This window comes from Orbicella faveolata, unplaced genomic scaffold (assembly GCF_042242905.1).
Source record: "Orbicella faveolata isolate gen_17 unplaced genomic scaffold, um_ofav_v1 contig_14, whole genome shotgun sequence".
NCBI lineage: Eukaryota > Metazoa > Cnidaria > Anthozoa > Scleractinia > Merulinidae > Orbicella > Orbicella faveolata.
Window position 1 is genome coordinate 7,847,976 of NW_028301541.1, and position 18,866 is coordinate 7,866,841.

Genomic DNA, 18,866 nt, shown 5'->3' on the forward strand with positions numbered 1-18,866 from the left:
ATCAGTTTTACCAAGATGAGTTGCTAAATTCCATCCATTTATGTATTTAAAATTTTTTTACCAATAGGGCTTTTCAGTTGTACCTTCCCTGGGCATTAATCACACAATTCATTTTCTTGTTCAACATTTTTGTACAACTATAATTTTCTTTATTACCTACAAGTATTCATCTACAAATTATACTACTGAATAACTTTTTCTTTCTTTTTTAAAGCACTTTTTTCTCTATGGTTGACATCTTCACAGTGTGTGGTATTTAAAGAATGTAAAACCTCTTTGCTTGAAGAACCTAAAGGCAACGAAAAAATAACAAAAAAAATGAAAAGGAAAAACAGAAATATTGACTGAGCCAATATTATTATCTAGCTCTTTTCTCAAGATCACCATGGGAACTCAAAAAAGTAGATCAGTTGGATTTGTAAATGACTTCATTTGGTACATGTGTTTTCACTGCACAGGTATTTCTCTAGGACAACCACTGAACTGCTAGCCTGCAATCACAGCCACCCCTGTTCACCTCTAGACAATCAAAAGAGAACTGCAAGGAGCAAGTGGAGGTTGATCTAGTTGCAGTTAACAAACTGACAGAGTGATAAAGGCAAGGAATTTGCAATAGACTGGGACATGCACAAGTTTATAGGAAACCTTTCAGCTTTAATTTGGCACATATTTTTTAGACCATCCTGGCTAACTAAGACTGTTAGTACTGTGTTGATAAGCTACAGTGTGCCAGTTACTGGGCCCTTGCTGATTTCAAAAGTTAATAACACTGAACTATTCAAGCTAAATAAAATGACAACAAAAAATTTATGAATGACATCAAGTATTTAGCACTGCTGTGCTATTATAATTGAGGACACTCAGCTGCAAATAAATAAACAAATATTGAAAATAAAACTGGTGGAGGGCTGACCAGTAATGCTAAATAAAAAAGTTTGATTTTTCTTGGCACTCTAATATTGTTTTTAAGAATTGATTATTATAATTATGCTCTCAGATGTTCTCTTCATACATGTTTTTTTACATTACCTTGTTACATCATGTTCTTTAAATGATTGCCCTGTTTTTCCTGGGTATTGTCAGCTTTGTCATGAAACATCAGAATCACTAGAAGATTCATAATCCAAACCTAGAATACTGACAAGATATATTTATTTTGAACTTATTAGCTCTGTTCCTAACATTCCAAAACAAATTATCAATGGTTAGATAGCTAGAACTAAGAAAAACGTTTCTTGTTTTTTTTTTCCTGATATAAACAGTGCGTTGTGCTAATTAACTAACTCTCTTCATGTTCTGTGTTGTTATGGAATGGGTGAATGGCACTGTGTAATTGGTAAGGAAACATTGGTTTGACTTCTTTTACTGCAAGCAATATTTTGTAACATACCACACCCAAATTTGCAATTAGCCAATCAGAAGCCTAATATCCTGTCATATCAAGTCACTGACCTGATATGGCTATGATATCATGATCACTTGGCCATATTTGGGAACGGTAAATACCTAATCGAACCTTTTTGGTATACTTTGGCAACATACCGGGCTGGTTTGGTCTTGCCATGGGTATTTTGGCTTGACTACGTCTTGCCAAAATATGAACCATGGCTCGACCAAACTCTCCTGGTATGCCGCCAAAGCGTACCAAAAAGGTATGATTAGGTACGATGAGCGTGACTCTGAAATGCAAGACTTCTACAAACTCATCTGATCAAACAAACTATATCAAGTTTTATATCATGAAACTTACTTTTTGGCTTGAACATCCACATCATCTAAGGTAACATTTTTGAAATCATTATCCTGCAATATAAAAATTAAATTAGTAATACATAATGTGGACCACATGATTTGAAATATGTACTAATCAATTCTCCTGAAGAGTACTGCAGAAATCGTGATTCAGTCATATGCCTGTAATGTTATTGAATGATCACATCGATGGCACATGAAATTTCTTTTTGTGACAATCTTCCACCCCCTTGTGGAGGCACGGTGGCCTCATGGTTAGTGCACTTGTTCCCGGATCTAGTAGTCCGGGTTTGAGCCCTGGCCAGGGACACTGTGTTGTGTTCTTGGGCAAGACACTTGACTCTCACGGTACCTCTCTCCAGCCAGGAGCATAAATGGGTACCGGCAAATTGTTGGGGAAACCTAACAAATTGTGGGGGAGTGACCTGCGATAAATGAGAATCCCGTCCAGGGGGAGTAGAAATACTCCTACTGCTTCATGCTACAGAAACCAGGATAAGCTCCGGCAGCTATGAGCCAGTTGGCTCCAAGGCTTCACTTCCACCCCTTTACTTCCATTGGTTGCCTCACAAAAACATGAAAATACGGAAAATATTTCAATATTGTTGGTAATTGGACTGAATGCTGAGGAAAGAACATGTTCAGCAAATCAGCTGAGCTAAAGTTCTGTCACTGTCTTCATTCCTTGTCCCCAAGAAGTGTGGGCTTCTTTCTGGAACAGTAGCTCATAATCAAAGTTACAGTACACATTCAAGTACCTTGTTTATTTTCAAAGCCTGGTCTGAACCCTGTTCTGTACTAGATGATGATATACAGTCTGTACGTTTGTAAAACTTGCTACAGTGGGACTGATCATCACTTTTTGTGCTGATGGATTTTCTCACCTGACGAGTCAAAGACAATCAATTGTACACTTCTCAAAGTGACATCATCAGTAAAACAGTAAGCTCTGACTATTAATCTCCTCTATTTTATATATTTAGTTAATATTGAGTACTATCCGGCTATTAATTTAGCAATAGAAAAATTTTTTCCATGTTTACATTGAGTCATCTAAACATGAGGCAGGTTTGGAGAGCAGTCAAGGATTTGCATAACAACTGTAACTGTCTTAAATTCTCCCAAACCCCCAAGTGTTTAGATGAGGCTTAATGTAAACACAGATTGAAACTGTTTTACAGTACTCTATTGCTTTTATAAAAACATTCTCCAGAATGGAATACTAATACGTCAGTCCTGTTTACATACTCTCATCTAAACAAACCTATCGACCAATGAGAGCGTGCGTAGTATCTCAGCTATTCTATAATCCTCATTATAAACATCAATATTTTCCTACAGTCATATACCCCTCTTAATTAAGCCTTGCTCTTTCCTTCTAAAAGACACTTTGTGAACAGTTTATAACAGCAGATCAAATTTAACAAACCTCTCCTTCCAGTAATGGAGTGCAAATCTTTTTAGGTTTCACTTCTGTTTGAGAGTTTTCTAAATTCTTCCGTTTACTGATATATCCTCTTGGTTGCCATGGAACCCCTGTTGTACTTGGATCCAACTCATAAACCTTTCTCACAAATCTGTTAATTAATAACAGGAAATCATAAATAACTAATTAATAAATGAAACTAACTGAGTAGGGTACCATTTTTGAGTTATTTTTTTGTAAAAAAATACCTCTTAGTTGGCACGTCGGGGTATGTTATGGATGGGTCAATGGATGAGTGAGTGAGTGAGTGAGTGAGTGAGTGAGTGAGTGAGTGAGTGAGTGAGTGAGTGAGTGAGTGAGTGAGTGAGTGAGTGAGTGAGTGAGTGAGTGAGTGAGTGAGTGAGTGAGTGAGTGAGTGAGTGAGTGAGTGAGTGATGTATGTATGTCACACAAATCAGATTGGATCTACTGTAAACAGCCAATCAAATTTCTTGTTGTAAAGGTAAATGGTATGTAAGAAGATTTGTTCCTGATACAGTTTAGAATGGCCATATCTATTCTTCTATAAAAGAGGAAGTATTCATATATTGGGCTTACTTCTGTGGGTTAGGCTGAGGAGTTAAGTTATGAAGGAGATCAGCCTTGAGTTTTGAAACAGTTCATGAGCTAGTAGTATGCAAATGGCACGAGATATTTTTATTTTTAGTTACAAAGGTAACTTGATACTTTTGTTTTTCACAAGGAGTAAATTCAATTAGAGGTCATGAATAGTCGCTTCTAGCTCTAAGGACATGTTTTAGAGGAGATGAGACTATTTAGATTTGAAATAGTTCTAATGTTTACAATAGTAAGTGTAGGTAATGATTGTTTTGTTCTTGTTGCATACAAATATAACAAGATATTTTTGTTTTTTAGCAACAAAGGGTAATTTGACACCCTTGTTTTTCACAAGGGAGTAAATTCAATTAGAGCTGACGAATCGTCACCACTTATTCCCACGAGATGTTTGCTATCTTTAGTTACAAATGGTAGCTCAACACTTTTGTTTTTTATATGGGAGTAAATTCAATTAGAACTGACATGTTATCAGCTATTGTTCCCAGGATATTAAACGAAAAAGATGCTTTCATTTCTGGATGGTTTTTACGTCTCTGCAGTAGCAGTTTAATATTTTTATTTGATGGGCATTTTATGACATTCTTTTAAAGGTAAAATTATGAAAACTGTTCAAATGTTCTTTGAAGACTGCATGGCACCAAGTTAAAGTGCAAATTAATTAAATCCGACTTTCAACGTGTCAGAGAGGTTTTTTTTCTCTTTCTTTCAACTTCACAGGGAGTTTTACCAAAAAAGCTAGTCCCTGCGACTAGTCCAACGAATTCAAACCAGTGTGAATTTTTGGGACAAGTCCCTGCGACTTGTTCCTCAAAATGCTTCGTGTGAACTGTTCGTGGGACAAGTCCCAGCCCCTTCGGGTAAACTCTTCAGGGGACTGGTTGCAGGGACTAGACGCAGGCACTAGTCCCCTTGTGTATGCCGACCATAATGTATAACCTTGAATGTTATATGTTCATGAATATACAGGCATCTAATGTAGTTCAAGTAATACTGGAATAGTTATGCAGCATTGCATGAATATAAGCATTGCATTAAATCTCCTCACAGTCATGTCTCCTGCTGAAGACAGTGCAAATGGCTTGGTGGAGAATTATTTTCATTCTGATTATTTCCCATCTTCTTAATAATTAATATCGACCTGTGTTGACAAACATTGTAGGTAATTAAGAAGTTAAAATAAACATTTTACCTTTTATATTCGTTTTCAAGTTCTTCCACCTTATTTTCAAATTCTTTTATTTTTGTGTCAGGATACCGGTGTTGTCTAGCTCCAGATAGCTGCTATGAAGCACAATTTCATACATGTAGATTAAAATAATATTGACTAAATATTGATCTAAAATATCTAATTTAATTTAGTCTTAAACGAATTGTTAAGTGCCATCAAATCTTACTCCCCTTCCTGTCTCCCCATCTATAGCCCTAGGTGGAAAGACGCACTAAGAGTGAAAATTCCTGTCCAAGAACTTACATTTAACAATCTCAAACAAGCAGAATCGAAATATTAGTAGTTCTGGAATGAAACCACTAAATTACTACTATATTAACTTACATCTAAATAATAATCCATTTCCCTTTTAATTCCAGGGATCCACCTTTTGACTTCTGTAGCACTGTTTAAGGAGCGCTAGAGTGAAAAATATATTACAGATTTAGTCACATTGATATTGTCAGAATAACAAACAAATCACCAATCGTATCATCAAACTGTTAATTATTACTGCTTATCTTTCTTTGGTTTTCTTTGTTTCACCCAAACTTATTTCTTAAGTCATAAAATACATAAGTAAATGGAAACCTGGCTATTTAATTGGCTATTTATAAAAGAGCTTTTACTCAAAAACTAAACAATTTGATGCTTACTAGATGTGGCCTCTTTGGACTTTTTTCCAGTTCCTCTGCAATAAAACGTCAAAGGAAAGAATATTCAAAACCCATATTAGACAATATCGAGTCAAAAACAATATAGAAATAAACCTTTTTGCTGTTTTGCCAGCCATAATCTGTTAAGACCAATGAGCTTCCTCTCACAATTCCGCGCCATGTTTGTTTTGAACCCTACATACTGCAGGCTCAACCCAAGTGACGCGCGGCCTTATGGGAATATGTGTTGTGCCTGGTTCCCAAGCCGTCCTCTCTTTTACGGCCTTATCAAGAAATGGTGAGAATTTTGTATCCCTCACGTTAAAATCCACTTCCATCTTCCTGTAGAATGACTAAAATTCGAATCTTACATGCTGGAATTATAAACTACCCTCCCTTACGTCGATATGTGGCGTGTATTTTTTATTCATCGAGTCACTGATATTTGGTGGTGAAATTTTGCTACCGTGTAGCAACGAGGTTCTGTTTTGGAGCTCTGGAAATACTTTTCCCTCAGATCTTTCCTTTCATATTGTCTTCTGCTTATTTTTCAACTCATGTTAACTTAAAGCGTCAAGCAGGGGTTAAAATCTAAAAGTTTTGGAAGAGGCAAATCAGAATAATCAAATTGGAAAAGGCAAAATTAGCGAGTTTCTGTGAATAAACCTCTTCTTTGGCTAAATACCACACGAAATGGAACTAACTTTAACTTTTCTTCTCAAACTTTTTTGTGGAATGATTATCATGAGAAAATGAAAGAATTCTTTATGCTTCACGTTGCAAGACTAAAATACATGAAGTGTTAGAGTAAAGCATAGAGCTTGTTTATGTCTCTAAAGCAAACAGTTCTTGGCACGATTGTGCATCTGAATCCCTTCAGACTGTGGTGTTCAAAACACAAATTGACAACATTTCAACACAGTTAGCCTACATAACGCTCAGGTTAGCCGAAATAGCACTCTGGTCAGGCTAAATAATGCTCAGCTTAGCCTAAATATCACTGAGTTGAAGGTGGTTAGCTCTCGATAATTGCATAGGTTAACTGTATCCCACATTGTTTTGTGCCATTTTGCCATTTTGTGTTTTAAACATGCTCTTCAGTAAACTGTTCTTAAACATGTTATTATTACTATTTTCATTCACAGACGAAGGGAACATCTAGTTTTGGTAAGCGCCATAACAAAACACACACCCTTTGTGTGCGCTGTGGTCGATCAGCTTACCATATCCAGAAAAAGCGGTGTGCTTCATGTGGCTACCCAGCTGCTAGGATCAGGAAATGTAAGTCTCTTGATAGCAAATAGAAACGTGAACCCTTAAAGCTCTAAACCTCTCAGCAGCATGGCCAAGTGATTTAGGGCGCTGGTGTTGTAATCCGGAGGTCCCGGGTTCAAGGCCTCCACCCTGCCACTAGCAGAATTTGTTTCTTGGTAGTCCCAATTTCAAATCCCCAGTCACGTTTTGCAAATAGCCAACTGGTCTGCCTCCTGCTAGTTGGGATTTTTAACTATGTTACATTTATTTTGAAATATTTGTTTCCTTTGTTTCATTAGTATGCCCGTAAACTAGTTAAGCTTAGTGCTTGAATAGCTAAGTGCATTACCACTCTAAAGAAGATTTACATTTTTTACACTTGCATTTGCATTACTGCTCACTTTTGAGAGTTTGTTTCTGTTTTTGTTTGTAACAATTGTGACCACTTACATGAATTAAATTCAAAGTTTTGTGTTAATCCTGATTATGGATGAGAGGCTCAATGCTTCTGTTCTTTCAGGGGTTTCATAATTTTTCAGTAGGAGGACAAATGGTTTTTACAGGCGGGCAAAACTTTCTGAACTGAACTTCTTCTTTACAAGAAAAACTTTGGTCAGACCAGGTGGACAGTGTCATCCTCACAGTCAGTCAATTTGCCTGGTGCCTGTCCCTTAATGAAACCCTTGGTTCTTTGTCATCTTCCTAGATGAAACAACTTTTCAGCCGTAGAAATCAGAAAAATGTTGGACAAAGGGATTTAAAATGCTAGAAAGCTGACCCAGGTTGACCCAGGATAATTAGTCTCGATACTAATAGACCATATTCGTGTTCTTGGCATTGGACTTTAACTAAGCTTGTAATGGAGGCTCAGCAGTGGAATAACATTAAAAAGAGATCATGTCATTTGCATTTGAAAAGACTCCCTGCATTAGCCTTAGTTGCAAGCTAGTTCCATTGCAGTACTGGGAATACTAATATCGCCTATTGAAATCACTTCAATAGACAGTGAGCAGTCTCTCTTTTCCTCAAAAACCTGTGGGGCAGAACTTAAACCAAGTAAGCGTGAGACCGTGACTGAGAGCATGAAGTGCAGGCGTCGGAAGACAAGCGAAACAAGAAACTGCAGTGGTTTCATACAACATTTTGGATGCTACTTTGACAGGTTGCATCAATGACATTTCTGCCCTTTTTTGAACATGACACTCCAGTGTCTAATTTTTTACACAAATCAATCAGAGCTATATCGGGTAAGATGTGATGAATGGTTTGACAGATTGCAGCTGAAACCAGACCTATGATCACTCAAAAATTGTCGTACTGCTTGTCCAAACGGCTCTACTCTACTCTTAAGTCCTCCTAATACCACAGTCCTTCAAAAATAAGTGTGAAGCATAAAACCAATGGAAAGGTTGCAAGATCGAAATTTAAAAAAGAGCGGCAAATGTCACAAACCGTAGGGGTCACACCGTAGGAGACAGACATTGACAACAGAGTTTGGCATGGGCTGCATGTTACCTAATAAGTGACATGCAGCCCATGCCAAACTCTGTAATAAAGGTTACTAACAGATGTGTGTCATAACTTGGTGGATTGACCAATTGAATTACTCCATCAGAGTGCCTCGCATCAAAAATGTTGTATAAAACCATTGCAGTCTCTCTTTTCGCTCATCTTCTAACGCCCACGCTATGAGCAGCTCACGGCATCGCCACTCACAGTCACACTGGCACGCTTACTTGTTTTGCATTCTCCCCCACAGATTTTTGAGGAAAAGAGAGCCAGTCTCACAGTCTTTCTGTTCAAATGACAAGCTGCCTTCGTAAAAACTGTTTGAAAGTTCTTAAAATATCCTAACTTTTCTTTTAGTTAACTGGAGCATCAAGGCAAAGCGAAGAAAGACCACAGGAACTGGCCGCATGCGCCACCTCAAAGTGCTGTACCGCCGCTTTAAGAATGGATTCCGAGAGGGAACTGAGGCCAAGTCCCAAAAGAAGAAAAGTGGTGCCGCTGCCGCCTCCAGTGCCGCTAATCAATGAGGAAAAGTACATGTAATAAAACTGTTTTCTTCCAACAACGAAAATGTTGTCTGACTTTGATTTGATCACAGCACCTACTGTAAGTCCTTCACATCCTCCATTTTGAAACATATGAATGCAACTTCCTGCCAGATTAATTTTTGTGTTAAATTCCCTTGATTGTTGATGCTCTAGTTGAACAGTTTTTGTTCGATAAGCAGTGGATATTTTCTGAAAAAAAGCATTGAATTAGAATTGAAAACCAGCTTAGTCCAAGAATCAACCCAATCATGTGTCTCTAGAACCACTCTTTCCACATGCCACAACCCCACCAGCTGCCTAGAGGAACAGAGGGTTCTGGGTATGGTTTCAACAGAAGGTTCCGGGTTAATTTTTTTCATCAAAATTTATGAGCTTTACTCAGTAAGAATTGAGTAAGAATTGACATATCAATGCGATGAAACCGCGGAGGGACAGGAATGCTTGAGGCACCTTTCAAAAGAAGCTAAAGAACATTGAACATGGTCAGCCACCCCCAATACAGAGCCATCCTGGGTGAGAAAACGTCTCATAGTCGTAAATATATAGATTGAAGTTAACCGCTTATTTGAGCTATCAAACAGTTTACTCGCGAGGCTTTGAACTGGAATAGTCTCTAATAAACCACTAAATTTTTTATATTCAATACAACACCTCAAAATGCACAACGTCAAAATGGGAGACTGCTACCAGAGATACCAAGAAAGGATGAAGAATAGGAGAGGTAATCCCCTCTCGACCTTTACATTCCCATCGCAAATCCCTGTCGAGTTATTTTTAAGAAATGGTATTATTATATCCAGTTCTACCGCGGGTGATGTTGCTGCAAAAAGTAGAATGTTAATGTCGTTTCCAGCACCCGCGCGTTTTCGGTCATTGCTGACAGACAAATCGGAAACCGGAACCAAAATATGCTTGTTACGTCGACTGGTACATGAAGGCTATGTAGCGCCTTCCAGGCGTTCAGGCTCAACGGACCAAGCGAAAGAAGGACATACTTGAAGTTAAGCTAATTGAAGTGGGTGGGATGTTTTTACCTTTCTGCCGTATTTCTGCGAATGCAATTCGATCTGGCTCGTCTGGCCTTGCATGAAACATGGTGCGTGGATTTCAAAGGAAAAGCTACCCGACCAGCGGTCTTCTATATCCTTGGCATTGTAAAATCTCTCATTTGAAACAGGAAACCTTAGAGAAGAATCTATATTTTTGTATTATCACGAGATATCCCCAAATGAGGAATAGAACAATTCTTTTTTTACGATAACTGCAGAAATTCCCGCGCGCTCATTGGCTTATTTTATCGTCAGTATGCGGACGGACACATGAATTTATAATTTGTGCGATGCGTCAACGAGCGAGAGCGGACAATTTGACAATCTGTTATCGTAAAAAAAACAAACTGACGTCAGTTTTTTATGCGTCTGTCCTGTTATTGACAATGAATTTCGTCATAACATCGTAGAAGTAATCTGCGGATCCACAGCTACTTTGACAATGTTATGACGAAATTCATTATCAATAACAGGACAGACCATGAAAAACTGACGCCAATTTGTTAATTCGCGTTTTGCCAGGTTACACCAGAGGAATTTGAAAACGGGGCTTTACTTCTTCGGTTAGGCCTTCTGTCCACACTAATCCGTCACGAAAATGGAGCTTTTCGAAAACGCTCTCCAGACTGTAGGAATTTGAAAACGCCGGCTTTGCGTTTTAGTGTGGACGAAAACAGTTTGAAAATGTAGCTTTTCGAAAATCGATGACGCCACGATAATCATGATTTTTTCCTGCTCGAGTTTAACTCAAACACAAATGCAAGATGGCCGGTGATTGCAACGTTTTTAAATTCCTCCGGCGTAGTGCGGACGGAAAGCATTTGATGGATTTTCAGAGTGAAACCTCCGTTTTCAAATTCCTCCGCCGTAGTGTGGACGGGACCGAAGCTAATCGAGGATAACCGTGAATTTTGATTTCAGTTTTCAAATTATCAGTGAGGTTTCCTGCTAATATACATTTTTGATCTTCAGTTTTGACTTTGACTCTTGTCAAGCCCCACAAAATATGAGCAGTGAAAGACTGGACAACAAAAGTAACTTTCAACCCAACAGACCAAGAATGCACACACCAGTATAACCCATTAAAGAAAAGCGCATTTATTTTAAATCGCTACTCTAAATGTTTTTTCAAGTACAACTGTTGAATATCTAACTGTAAGTCACGATTCTGCTGCGCTAAATCTTCGCGAATTTGTTTCCTTAGAGCCACAAGGGCTTGAGCAGGCGGTAAATCCTTTGGCAACTCCAAAGACGATTCCGACACGATAACAACGGGCGAAGGCGACTTGTATGGCCTCCGCTGAAACGCTGTGGATGATTTAGCTCGTTGTGGAATACTTCCTTCTTGGTGTGGAGTTGCAGTTCTCGAAACAGGCGCCGACTTGGGACTGTCTCCAAACGAGACTCGCTTACGCGGAGAGCCATCTTGTACGGCAACTTTCTCGCGCGTGGAACCCGCGGAAATTTCAACTGAAAAAGCCGGGAATTCCTCATTTTCAATGAGACTTTCTTCAGCTTCTTCGGGAGTTACGCTTACACTATGTCCAACAAACGTTTGTTTTTCTTCGCTTGTTTGATTTTCCGTGTTCACGAAACTATTGCTTTCCATAACTGCTTCGGAAGTCGGAATTTTGATGGGAACACAATTGGAAAATCGTGATTCAGCATCGAGTCTTGGAGTGGATGGTGGACCGGGCGGTGCGGTTTGAGGTCGTCGCAGCTTTCTAACATCCCCCATCATTTCGTCTTCAATCGTTCGGGTTCTCTCTCGACTTGTCTTAGGGCGAATTTTCCGAACACTGCGACAGCTAACTTTTTTAGATTCATCGGTTTTCATACCTACAGACGTTAGCTCATCAAACTTTTTCACTTCCTTATTTTCGCTGCGTTTCGCTTCTATAACGCCCACAACTTTTTCCGAGCTATCTTCTCCAACTTCGAAGCTAACTCTCTTCAAAACCTTCTCTTCCACATTCTGCGCATGCCCCTCTGTGGTGACATTGACGCCATGTTGAGAAGAGATTTTACCATCTGCACTGACACCATCTTCAGATCTAGCATCCTCAACTTCGACAGCAGTAATACACTTATCGCGCGTGGAAACCAGGTTTCTTCGATCACGATAAACCCAGCGTGTTTCTAAACTAAGTTTGTAAGCAGGCGAATGGATTTTTTCCTCGTTTCGTTTAGAATCTTTCTCTCGCTCCGTTTTCCTCTCGTGAAAAATTACTGGATGTGTTTCACACAAGCCCTGCAAAAAACACAAGCATTACCAATTAGTGAACTTACTTCACAAACAAAGCCGTGAGTCTACCATATTTGTACCATTAGATCTATGTATTTCATCATCGTGTAGGATTCCAACATTAATATCAAGGTTTCAGGTTTAAGTTGTTATAACTTGAAGTTTTTCCATGGTTTTTTTTTTTGACATCTTTGTCTTAATTTTCCTCTTTCAAAGCCACACAAAAGTATTTAGCCAGCAAGTCAAGTCAAACAACTTTCATGCTTATCACTAGCACATGCAGAGGATTTAGGTACATAGAAATTAATTTACACGCATTGCATGCCTACACTGTTCTTTGGAATTTCATTGCAATTGCTTCGATGCTCTTTGCAAGCCCTTTGATTGGCTGAGAAAGTTGGAAATCAGCAGAAAGATGTCAAAATGATTGCTAAAAGCCCCGTCCACACTACGCTGGAGAAATTTGAAAACGCAGCTTTATTTCTACGGTTAGGCCTACCGTCCACACTAATCCGGCACGAAAACGGAGCTTTTCAAAAACGCTCTTCAAACCGGAGGAATTTGAAAACGCAGCTTTATTTCTACGGTTAGGCCTACCGTCCACACTAATCCGTCACGAAAACGGAGCTTTTCAAAAACGCTCTTCAAACCGGAGGAATTTGAAAACGCAGCTTTATTTCTACGGTTAGGCCTACCGTCCACACTAATCCGTCACGAAAACGGAGCTTTTCGGAAACGCTTTTCAGAGCAGAGAAAATTGAAAACGCCGGCTTTACGTTTTACTGTGGACGGAAAGCATTTTCAAACGGAGCTTTCCGAAAACGATGACGTCATCATAACCCTGCCAGAGTTTCCCTCAAAGAGAAAGGCGTTTTCAAATTCCTCCGGAGTAGTGTGGACGGAAAACATTTGATGCGTTTTCAGAGTGATGACGCCGTTTTCAAATTTCTCTGGCGTAGTGTGGACGTGTCCAAAGGCTATTATTGATAATGACAGGGCAAAAATGACTCTTAAAGGAGCTCAGTCACGGTTTTTTGTTATTTTGGCCACATACAAAATTACCTTTAAATAATAGGAAACCTGAAAATAACAGTTTAATAAGATAGAAAAACACCAAAGAGATAATGATAAACCATAAAGGAACAAGGATGGCTAAGGATGGAGATGATTAACACGGATTACAAACGACGAATTTGAAAAATTGAGGCTAAACTTTTCAATATGCGCAAACCGTGACGTAGCTCCTTGAAGTGTAGATGTTAGTTGTTATGTATTCTCGCACATTTACAATAGATTTAGAACACCGATAACAGACATACAATTACATAACGAAGCGGCAATGGTCTGAGAAAGTTATAGTTCATTTCGACGATCGCTCGTTATGAGAGAAATCCCATTATAACACAAATTTGTGGAAAGGACCAAACTCTTCTTTAGAACGGGTTGTGGCTAATACTTAACAATGTTACCCAACAATGTTATGGCGCACCTTTAAGGAGGTTAAGTTTAATCGTACAATTACAACGTTTGTTTGTTTTTAAATTTGTCTTTGTTTGTCAATTTGTCTGAATCTCTTTAAGGCTGGTTTTCACTAGCGACGGTGTCGGAGTCGGAAGAATCAGGACGTTTCCATTTCTTCCGATTCCGTTTACGACTCCGTCGTTTATGATCCAGTGAAAACTAGATTGTCGGAGTCGGAAGCAGAAGCGGAAGAACCAACCAATCACAAGGCCCGGAATCGAGCAGTGTGATTGGTTTATTCTTCCGCTTTTGCTTCCGACTCCGACAATCTAGTTTACACTAGATCGTAAGCGACGGAGTCTTAAGCGGATGCGTTTGCGGATGCGGTGTTCTGCTTCTGACTCCGTCGGTTTGATTTTCACTAGATCGTATCGCTTTACGCTTCTGATTACGACTCCGACTACGACTCCATCGCTAGTGAAAACCAGCCTTTAGAGCTCTAAACCTCAGAGCTTTATGAAAGATAAACTTAAAAGTTTAATTAAGATTTAGCTACTTTTCTTTAACTTTAAGAAAGGTTTTTTTGTCTCAGTTTAATAGCAGGAGGAAAGGATTTTGCGAGGAAAATTTCAGAGAACTAATCCCCGTTAAGAATGACCATTTGAAAAAAAAAGACGCAACTTTACAATGACTGTGAAACTACCTTCAAGAGGGAATGGAAGTATTTGAACGAAAACAGTTGAAAAGTATAACAAATGTTAAAGAGCTCGTAGACGTGTAATCCACTCTCAACAGTTACTGACGTTACTGGCTTATATTAATTTGCTATTACAATTGTAAAATACTTTGACGATTTAAAAAATACTTTAAACAAAATTGAAGAAATCACCTTAAGATATATTCATTAACCTCAGTTCAACTTTTTAGCAATGTACAACTTGCAACATTAGCTGTTTACGATAAGTTTTAAATTCATTTTACATTTTATACTGTTTACCTTTTAACCCGTTAAGATGAGAGAATGATTTAATTCTGATGCCAGGCATCCATCAGCTGCCACAATCTTGTCTACAAAAACCTGATTGTATGGTTCAAATGACAGTTACACAGAAAATAAATATGCATACCCCTCACAACAGACGGTTTTCTGGTATGACCACCCCCTCGATCTGGGGACTATTCTCTAGTATGAACCCCCCCCCCCCTGATCTGGAGATTCCCCTTCGGAATATATGGCTTCAAAAATTTTGCATTTAAAGCCTGTTCCACTTGTAATTTCTAATGACCTTCCTTAGGGGTGGATATGACAATTTATGAATTTGCTTGTTGTGCAGGGGAAGGGGCAAAAGTAAGAGCTGGAAAAAAAAAAAAAAAAAAAAAAGCAGCTGAAGGCCACTGATAAGATGCTGGTTCATTGTGGAGTTTAACTTCAAGTTGAAAGTTAAGATTTCAAATTAAAATGTTCTTTTTGACACTGATCGTAGTTTAGTGACTCCAGTTACATTTAACTATGTTGACTGTAAGCTGTAAATGTTAAAAGGAGGATTTCAGTCATAAGTTCTTAGTAATATTTAAATTATTTTGTGTATGGTTTAGCATCAACATTAAATTCTGTGTGCAAATAGTGATCCATAGTGATTTTCCAGTTTGAATGAATATGGAATGGGTGGCTACAGAAAATATCCATACCCCCACAATGGAGGGAATTGGAAATTCTGGAAGAGTAGGGGATCAAACACCCACGGAATTCCAGAGGGGAGAAGGGTTGAATGGTCAGTGGGAATGTATATAATACTCTTGGAAATTCAGAGGGGTGGGGTTATTTTTGTGTTCAAAAAATGTACAGTCTGTGGAGGTTGGGGGTCTTATGTGAAATTCCCTCATGGCAGGGGTATGGTCTGATACTTTCTGAAACTACACAATGTTGATTGACCACTTCCCTTTATCCCTTCAGATCTTGATCACGCACTACATGTAACTCTTGCAACTTTATTGACAATGACGTGTAACCATCCAACCCTCCCCAGGGACTCCACCCATACCCCTAGCGATTTAGCCTCTTACACAGACACCCTTAGGGCATATCAAATTTCCTCCCACACAGGACGTTCGGAATGTGTGGTGAGCATAAAGATTAGAGGATCTCCGCAAAGGAGGTTATGAGCAGTTTTGCAGGATCAAGAAAAGAAAATGATGAAATACATCTTTTACCTTTGAAGATGAATCATCATCTGTCTGCAGTCCCGCAGAAATGACACAAGCCTACAAACATCAACACATAACAATCATCAAATGTAACTTTTGGTTGTAAAAACTCCATATCACAGGCTGGGGTATTCCTCTAAAATACTAAAGGATGACCTTTTGGGAACTGACACAGCTAAAGAATCTGATGCTCAGCGCCAGTTTCCTTGATAAGCACTCCTCTCTACGCGGGTTATTATGTTCCTGTAGATTGTGAAGATGTACAAGTCCACGAATATATTTTTTCTAAAGACAAAAGATAAAGGCAGCTAAGAGTGTACACAACTTAGGACTGGTCATGGGTTCAAATCCATAAAAGCTTGATGTTTTTTGGGGGCTTCATTTTTGTAACTGCCTAAGTTGCATGTATAACTGTGATTATCTGTGATAGTAGATTTTTGGCTTTTGTTTCAGGAGAGTGAAACCAAAGCCAGAAATCTGTCCAGGTTTGCAGGATGCGATGATCTTTGCCGTCTTTAATTGTTTCTGCTATTGCACAATTCAAATATATAATTAATGATCTTTCATATTATTCACTTGGGCTGTGAGTGTCTTGTCCACGAATTTAACATAGGGTACAGGCCAAAGGTGTGAGATTTAAGACAGAACATCTGAATGTTCGAACAATAAGATACTCACATTCTGCCAGTTCAATTGCTCTTCCCAATTCAATGGAGCAGTTCTTTTTTTCCCTTGCTTTGCATTTTCATCACCAAGTTCAGGAACCTTCTCTCTGTTCTTTTCTGTTCTAACTACACCATTTTGCCCAACTCTCACTTCTAAGTTATGCCTCAAAAGATTTGGAACACTTTCACCTTTCTTAACATTAATTGAGTAACACAGAGGTGTTGTATTTTTTGTGTCACATGCAAATGAGTCGATGACACCAACACTTGTTTCTTGCGGCAGATTAAACCACACTGTGGGTTTATATTCAGAATCTTTTCCATTGTACTTGCCAAAAAAAGATGCAGTGCGAGGAATATCAGCTTTATTGTCTTGGTTTTTTTCATCTCTGCCACTTGTCTTGCTTGACAAAGTACAGCTTGGGCATGATTTAGTTTTCCTTCTTTGTATCTTTTCTCTATGTCCATTTGTGATTGATTTTGTCATGGAATGCTTGTACGCTTTGTCTTTCCCTCCTTTGTTTGGATGTTCAGAAGCTATAGATCTTGATGTAGTTGACGCTGATGCAGAAAAGAATCTTGAGGAAACAGTGGAACCAGATGTTCTGAAATAATGAAAAGGTTTTTTTTATTTTGCCAAGTAGAGGATATGCTTTAGCTTTGTGTTGGATGTACCACCAATTTCTGAGCACTTCGTTAAAGGGATTGAAAACACTTAAAAACGCTTTATTTATTACTTCTTTTCATGAAAGTATCTTGAGACAAAGCCATCATTTTATTGTATAAAATAAGCCAGATCTTAATTTTTAAAAAGCAATAGTCAAGAGCACTTTTTTTCCATGTTTACATAGCCTCATATTAAGCATGAGGGGGGTTTGGAGAATTTGAGACAGTTATGCAAACCCAAGAGCCACTCAAGGGTTTGCATAACTTTTGAGATTTCTCCCAGCCTCCTAAGAGTTAAGATGAGGCCATATTGTATACGAGGCAAGTGACCCATCAGGCCTGAGCTTATCCTGGTTTCGGTAGCATGAAGCGACTAGGAGTATTTCTACTCCCCCTGGATGGGATGCTAGTCCATCGCAGGGTTAGCCCCAGCATTATAGGTCGCTGGTACCCATTTATACACCAGGGTGGAGAGAGGCACTGTGAGAGTAAAGTGTCTGGCCCAATAACACAACGCAATGTCCCTGGCCAGGGCTCGAACCTGGACCGATCAATCCAGAGTCGAGTGCACTAATAATGTTTCGCAAAAAAGGCGCAAATCTAAAACGTCAAAACGGTGTTTACATACTCTCATTAAAACACACCTATCGACCAATGAGAGCGCGCGTAGTATCTCACGTATTTTATAAAAGCTAACGTCTTGATCTACAGTCAAATGCTTTGGGTTTTTTTTCTTCATTTAACATTGGAAAACACAGAACTTTCAAGAGATTGTAAAATATACTTTAAGATCTGTCATATCTCTCATCCGTCCGCATAATCCTTGAAAAAGTAAAACCAACGTCAGTGGTAACTAACCAAATATGTGTTACCTGACACTGGAGCGGTAACTGGACGCCGTCTTGTAACTGCACGACGATTCCTTGTCAATATCCCGCAAAGATCGCTCGGCCTTCTCTCTGGAAACTTTGAGTTTAGCTTCTATGCCAGCACGAAACCTCCCCTAGAAGTTTATAATAAAAAGAGTAAACAAACTATACGAAAAAGACAACAATGTATAATTAGCACAATTACGGAAACAGCAAAGCAATGAGTCAATTAGCGAACTTCTCCGTTGTGCTCGTAAAGGATTTTTACCTTCGAATGTTTGTAGTAGATCCTGTCGGAAATCTTGTCCAGTTCATTAAGAGTACTTATACACCTTGAAGCCATTTGTCGTTTGGATGAAATATCGCTAAGTTGTGGTGTTTACACCCTGAGTAAACAATCTACTCTCCACACAGCCCAGTCCGTGAAATACAATCCAAAAAAGAATCATCTTTCAGCTGCCACAAACATGCTGTCAAGCGTGTCTGCAGAAATCGCGCCCAAGATGACACAAATAAACTGCAAAAGTCTTCAACAAATTCTCTAATAAAATGCAAATAACCGAAAGCTGATTGAAAATATTAGCCGCTGACTTCAAAAACGCACACAAAGGAACATATAAACTCAATATTGTTTTCTTTGTCAACCATGGCGACCAGCACGGCAAAGCGACTGACTTGCTACTGATTACCATATTTGGTAAAACGTAGGCGGGAAAACATGGCAATTCAAATCTCT

The 18,866-nt window shown here is 38.8% G+C and overlaps 3 protein-coding genes across 4 annotated transcripts in view; 1 reads left to right on the forward strand and 2 right to left on the reverse strand.

Moving 5' to 3' along the window:
- The window catches only part of LOC110068378 (large ribosomal subunit protein eL37A-like), a 125,642-nt gene extending 116,649 nt beyond the window's left edge, over positions 1 to 8,993 (forward strand). Inside the window, exons 2-4 of the mRNA XM_020775756.2 lie at positions 5,930 to 5,957; positions 6,805 to 6,940; positions 8,780 to 8,993. Of these exons, the coding sequence (XP_020631415.1) occupies positions 5,955 to 5,957; positions 6,805 to 6,940; positions 8,780 to 8,949 (309 nt within the window). The 5' untranslated portion in view covers positions 5,930 to 5,954 and the 3' untranslated portion in view covers positions 8,950 to 8,993. The remainder of the gene's footprint in view (positions 1 to 5,929; positions 5,958 to 6,804; positions 6,941 to 8,779) is intronic.
- Positions 112 to 6,805, reverse strand: LOC110068375 (uncharacterized). Of its 2 annotated transcripts, none has more exons than XM_020775753.2 (9): positions 5,774 to 6,805; positions 5,660 to 5,694; positions 5,349 to 5,423; positions 4,986 to 5,074; positions 3,182 to 3,329; positions 2,511 to 2,636; positions 1,751 to 1,803; positions 1,030 to 1,137; positions 112 to 289 (listed from the first exon to the last, which is right to left on the reverse strand). In XM_020775753.2, the coding sequence occupies exons 1-8, from the start codon at positions 5,838 to 5,840 to the stop codon at positions 1,089 to 1,091; spliced, it is 642 nt and encodes a 213-aa protein (XP_020631412.2). In that variant the 5' UTR covers positions 5,841 to 6,805; the 3' UTR covers positions 112 to 289; positions 1,030 to 1,088. The 2 variants fall into 2 exon arrangements, with proteins under 2 accessions (XP_020631412.2, XP_020631411.2); XM_020775752.2 differs by having other exon boundaries at positions 4,986 to 5,077.
- A 2,103-nt stretch (positions 8,994 to 11,096) lies between the features above and the next one.
- Positions 11,097 to 18,806, reverse strand: LOC110068374 (uncharacterized). Its single transcript, XM_020775751.2, has 5 exons — positions 18,399 to 18,806; positions 18,134 to 18,264; positions 16,609 to 17,200; positions 15,937 to 15,987; positions 11,097 to 12,270 (listed from the first exon to the last, which is right to left on the reverse strand). Exons 1-5 carry the CDS (start codon positions 18,471 to 18,473, stop codon positions 11,131 to 11,133), a joined length of 1,989 nt encoding a protein of 662 aa, XP_020631410.1. The 5' UTR covers positions 18,474 to 18,806; the 3' UTR covers positions 11,097 to 11,130.
- Between the last annotated feature and the right edge of the window lie 60 nt (positions 18,807 to 18,866).

Bases quoted from the DNA above. Each gene is read 5' to 3' on its own strand.
- LOC110068375 (XM_020775752.2), bottom strand. From the start codon at position 5,840: ATGGCGCGGAATTGTGAGAGGAAGCTCATTGGTCTTAACAGATTATGG. The intron at 5,695-5,773 runs GTTTATTTCTAT...GTTTTATTGCAG, and splicing joins GCTGGCAAAACAGCAAAAAG to AGGAACTGGAAAAAAGTCCA. The intron at 1,804-2,510 runs GTACTTGAATGT...TTTATATTGCAG, and splicing joins AGGCTTTGAAAATAAACAAG to GATAATGATTTCAAAAATGT.
- LOC110068374 (XM_020775751.2), bottom strand. From the start codon at position 18,473: ATGGCTTCAAGGTGTATAAGTACTCTTAATGAACTGGACAAGATTTCC. The intron at 18,265-18,398 runs GTAAAAATCCTT...ATAAACTTCTAG, and splicing joins TCTACTACAAACATTCGAAG to GGGAGGTTTCGTGCTGGCAT. The intron at 17,201-18,133 runs GTAACACATATT...TCATTATTTCAG, and splicing joins AGTTACCGCTCCAGTGTCAG to AACATCTGGTTCCACTGTTT.